Raw genomic sequence first — 5,024 nt, forward strand, 5'->3', positions numbered from 1 at the left:
AATAAAATCTTTTAAAAAAATACATCTCTCACATGATCTCACAATTTCCTTCTAGGTATTTAGCCAAGAGAAATGAAAATACAAAGTTTTCCTTCACACAAAGATTTGTGCACAAATGTTCATAGCAGCTTTATTCACAAAAGTCAAAACTTGGAAATAATTCCATTTCTAAACTTGTAACACAAGAGGAAAATGGGATCAGGCATGGGGATGAAAGGTCCATCCTAGAGAATATAGTCAAAGGTATTGTAATAGTGCTGTATGGTGTCAGATGGTAGCTATACATTTGTGGGAACACAGCATAACATAGAGAATTGTCAACCACTATGTAGTACACCTACAACTAATGTAACATTGGGTGTCAACTACACTGTAAGTAAAAAAAAAAAAAGAATAGGATCAAATTTTGGGAATGTTTCTCCTTTGAATAAAAACATGTTCTTAGGGTGCCTGGGTGTCTGCCTTCAGCTCAGGTCAGGACCCCAGGGTCTTGGGAACAAGTCCCACAACGGGCTCCCTGCTCATTGTCTGCCTTCAGCTCAGGTCAGGATCCCAGGATCCTGGGAACAAGCCCCACAACGGGCTCCCTGCTCAGTGGGGAGTCAGCTTCTCCCTCTACCTTTCCTGCTCATGATCTCTCTCACTCTCTTTCTCTCTCAAATAAATAAATAAAATCTTAAAAAATAAATGTTCTTAGTTGAGAGTGTTAAATTAGTTAAACAAGGGGGCCATTAGACTGGGGTGGCTTTAATGCGTTAGTAGCCTTGTCAATAAACTAAAACCTAAGGCTGTAATGCCTCGAGGTTAAGAAATCAAAATCTAGGGCACCTGGGTGGCTCAGTGGGTTAAGCTGCTGCCTTCGGCTCAGGTCATGATCTCAGGGTGCTGGGATCGAGTCCTGCATCGGGCTCTCTGCTCAGCAGGGAGCCTGCTTCCTCCTCTCTCTCTCTGCCTGCCTCTCTGCCTACTTGTGATCTCTCTCTGTCAAATAAATAAATAAAATCTTAAAAAAAAAAAAAGAAATCAAAATCTAAGGACAACAAATCACAAACAGCCTTTTAGGCTTTCCCAGTAAATGCAACCCTTTTAAAACTACACCCATTCAAATAATTCCTTGCTTTGCTTCTGCCTCTTCTCTGTAAGTCTTTCCCCAGCTCCGGTAGGGCAGGGGGTATGCTCCTAACTACTTCCAGTTTGGCACTGCCCCATTTGATGTTTGCTCAAGTACACTCAAAATTTTTAATATGCCTCAGTTTAGTTCTCTGTTAGTTCAAGCTTGTTAATTGCACTGTTCACACCTTGTTTGTCCACTCCAGCTGTTGTTTCTGAGAAAGGTGTACTTGTCTCCTGTTCTGACTGTGGATCGGTCATTTTCACCATTTATTTTCAGGCTTCTTTTGTACATTGCAAAATGATCTTACCCACCAGAGCGCCGTTTTCAATGCAGTGTCGGGAGTCCCAGAGCAGAGTACGAACTGCCCTGGCCAATCATGGCAGGACAGGCAGCCGGAAATTTTCTTCCTCTCTTTGACCCAGTTTTCACTGAAAGGAGTGCAGCTGAAAACATAACCAAAGGAAGCATTACGCTTCCAGAAAAATATCAAGAGGTGTCACAAGCAACAGTAGTAGCTGTTCGATCTGGCTCTAGCAAGGGAAGGGTGGAGAGATTCAACCAATTAGTGGTGAAAGTTAGAGATCAAGTTCTCCCAAAATATGAAGACTCCAAAATAGTTCTAGATGACAAGGATTATTTCTTGTTTAGAGATGATGACATTCACAGGAAGTATGTAGACTGAAATCATTACTGAAATGGCATGAAGGGTCCTGTGAGTGGTTCAGTCTGTTAAGCATCCGCCTTCTGCTCAGGTCATGATCCCGGGGTCCGGGGATCAAGTCCCGCATTGGGTTCCCAGCTCAGCAGGGAGTCCGCTTCTCCCACTCCTTCTGCTGCTCCCCCTGCTTGTGTTGGGACATGTCAGAGAGGACATATGTCAAAAACAGGCTACAACATAGATAGCCTTGAAGACATTATACTACGTGAAATGAATCAGATATAAAGGGACAAACGTGTAATTCCACTTATATGAGGTATCTAGAATAGGCAAATTCACGAGACAGAAAACAGAGAATACAGTATAAAGGTAATGAGGGGTTGGGGGGATAGGGGAATGGAGCATTATTGTTTCATGGACACAGAGTTTCTGCTTGGGATGATGAAAGAGTCCTGGAGACGGAGGGTGATGATGGTTTTCTGACAATGTGTAGGTACTCAAGGCCACTGGATTGTATGCCTAAAAATGGTTACTATGTTAGATGTTATGTTGTGTACATTTTACATTTTATGTTGTGTACAATTTGAAAAGGGGGACTCTCATTTGCAATGACGTGGATGGAACTAAAGGATATTATGCTAAGTGAAATAAGTCAATCAGAGAAAGATAATTATCATATGATCTCAGTGATATGAGGAATTTGAGAGGCAGGGTGGGGGTTTGTGGGAGGTAGGGAGGGAAAAAATGAAACAAGATGGGACCGTGGAGAGATACAAACCATTAAAGACTCTTAATCTCAGGAAACAAACTGAGGGTTGCTGGGTGTGGTGGGGGTAGGATAGCGTGGCTGGGTTATGGACAGGGGGGAGGGTGTATGCTATGGTGAGTGCTGTGAGGTATAAGACTGATGATTTACAGACCTGTATCTCTGAAGCAAATAATATATGTTAATTTAAAACAATTTAAAAAAAAGGTGGGGGTGCTCGGGGCACCTGGGTGGCTCAGTCAGTTAAACGTCTGAGACTTAGTTTTGGCTCAGCTCATGATCTCAGGGTCATGGGATTAAGCCCCAAACGGAGCCCTGCATCAGGCTCCATGCTCAACATAGGGTCTGCTCCTCTCTCCCACCCCCTCTCCCCTCCTCCCAACTCCTTTATTTATTTATTTAAATAAATAAATAAAATCTTTTTTAAAAGGTGGGGGGAGTCTTCATTTAGCCAAGCCTGAGACAGTTTGAGATCAAAATAATAAATTGTTTCAACTTTTAATAATTTTTAAAGTAAAATAGGACTTTATGAGTTGATAATTATATGGATAAATAAATAAATAAATAAATAAGGGGCCCCTGGGTGGCTCAGTTTGTTGGGCCTCTGCCTTAGGCTCAGGTCATGATCTCAGGGTCCGGGGAGGGAACCCTGTGTCTGGCTCTCTGCTCAGCAGGAAGCCTGCTTCCCCCTCTCTCTCTGCCTGCCCCTCTGCCTACTTGTGATCTCTGTCAAATAAATAAATAAAATCTTAAATAAATAAATAAATAAATAAATAAGAAGGGAAAGGTCCACTGCACGTAGAATTCCACGTAATAAATGCAGAAATAATGATGGAATCAGGAAATCACTATTTGCTAATCATTAGCGTAACCATTAATTTAGGCAAGAATCATCAATGGATCCTAAGACTGGTAGGTGCAAGTCTAATGAGAAACAGGATAGGTAGATATTTTAAAATATCTTTCGGGGTGCCTGGGTGGCTCAGTGGGTTAAGCCGCTGCCTTCGGCTCAGGTCATAATCTCGGGGTCCTGGGATCGAGTCCCGCATCGGGCTCTCTGCTCAGCAGGGAGCCTGCTTCCCCTCTCTCTCTCTGCCTGCCTCTCCATCTACTTGTGATTTCTCTCTGTCAAATAAATAAATAAAATCTTTAAAAAAATAATAAAATAAAATATCTTTCTACAAAATACCTATATTAGTAAGTATAGTACTTAATAATTAACTTCATAGTGGAGAAACCTAGCAGACATCATTTAAACCAATTGATAAAGGTTACTATCACTAGTAATGGGACAAACTGACATCACATGCCTCCTGATATCATGCGCTAAGAACATAGCAACACACTGTGGGATTGCTGTCCCCCATGCATAAATCATGAGGTAACATCAGACAAACCCAAAAGGAGGGGATTTCTACAACTGTGATTGATCTGTACATTTCAAAAATGTCAAGGTCAAAAAAGACAGAAAAGACCAAGAAACTGTTCCCAATGAAAGGAGCTCTCATAACAATTAAAATTAGTACAAATTTTGTTAAGACTTTTAAAAACAATATACATTCCAAGCTTTGGTATATAATTATCAAACAGAGGGTAAAGTGATATTGGAAATGTATCTTTGGATTTACGTGTCAATGGATTAATAGTACTTACTGCAGGAATGTGACAGATTCTGGTATTAATTTTATTTCTTTTTTAATTTTCTCACTTCTAAAAAAGAGGTCAGTGTCTTCCAAGACAATGTTCATTTAACTAAGGGGTGGGGAAGGGAAGCATTTTGTTGTAACAATGTCCTTCAATTGTTTGTACATCTTTCAAGTTAGAAGCCAAGTCACATAGTGATCTATCATCAAAAAGTAGTCTATTGAACTCTCAGCTGATAATTCAATTTTGTCTTCCACCAATTTTTTAAAAGATTTTATTTATTTATTTATTTGAGAGACAGAGATCACTACTAGGCAGAGAAGCAGGCAGAGAGGAGGAAGCAGGCTCCCTGAGAGGAGCCCAACTCGGGACTCGATCCCGGAACCCTGGGATCATGACCTGAGCCAAAGGCAGAGGCTTTAACCCACTAAGCCGCCCAGGCGCCCCTGTCTTTCATCAATTTTATTGAAAACAAAGAATTAGAACCAGTGCAGCTGAAAGGGATTTGATATTCACTGATGAGGATCACTTCCTTTCTCAATACCTTCACTAATAGCTAAACTGGCCAAGGCCAATTTGTTTGCATGCCCAGAGATTTTTCTTTTATTTTTTTAAAAAACATTTTATTTTTACGTAATCTCTATACCCAACAGGGGCTTGAACTCATAAACCCAAGATCAGGAGTCACATGCTCTTCCAGCTGAGCCAGCTAGGTGCCTTCTGTAGCACACTTTTTATTCCCTTCCCTCTCTTTGCCTGTGCCATCTCCCACATTGATAACATATAGACCAGCGCTATCCAACAGAAATAGAATGCAAGCCACTTCTTGTATTATTTAAAAT

General features: G+C 41.0%; 1 protein-coding gene across 1 annotated transcript; it reads left to right on the forward strand.

The window, feature by feature from the left end:
• Nucleotides 1–1,490: 1,490 nt before the first annotated feature.
• LOC122902033 (10 kDa heat shock protein, mitochondrial-like) lies at nucleotides 1,491–1,796 on the forward strand. Its single transcript, XM_044241085.1, has one exon. It carries the CDS (start codon nucleotides 1,491–1,493, stop codon nucleotides 1,794–1,796), a length of 306 nt encoding a protein of 101 aa, XP_044097020.1.
• The last annotated feature ends 3,228 nt before the right edge of the window (nucleotides 1,797–5,024 follow it).

The sequence above is a fragment of the Neovison vison genome, chromosome 3 (assembly GCF_020171115.1).
Source record: "Neovison vison isolate M4711 chromosome 3, ASM_NN_V1, whole genome shotgun sequence".
NCBI classification, from domain to species: domain Eukaryota; kingdom Metazoa; phylum Chordata; class Mammalia; order Carnivora; family Mustelidae; genus Neogale; species Neogale vison.

Coding starts and splice junctions, on each gene's coding strand:
- LOC122902033 (XM_044241085.1), top strand. CDS start 1,491: ATGGCAGGACAGGCAGCCGGAAATTTTCTTCCTCTCTTTGACCCAGTT.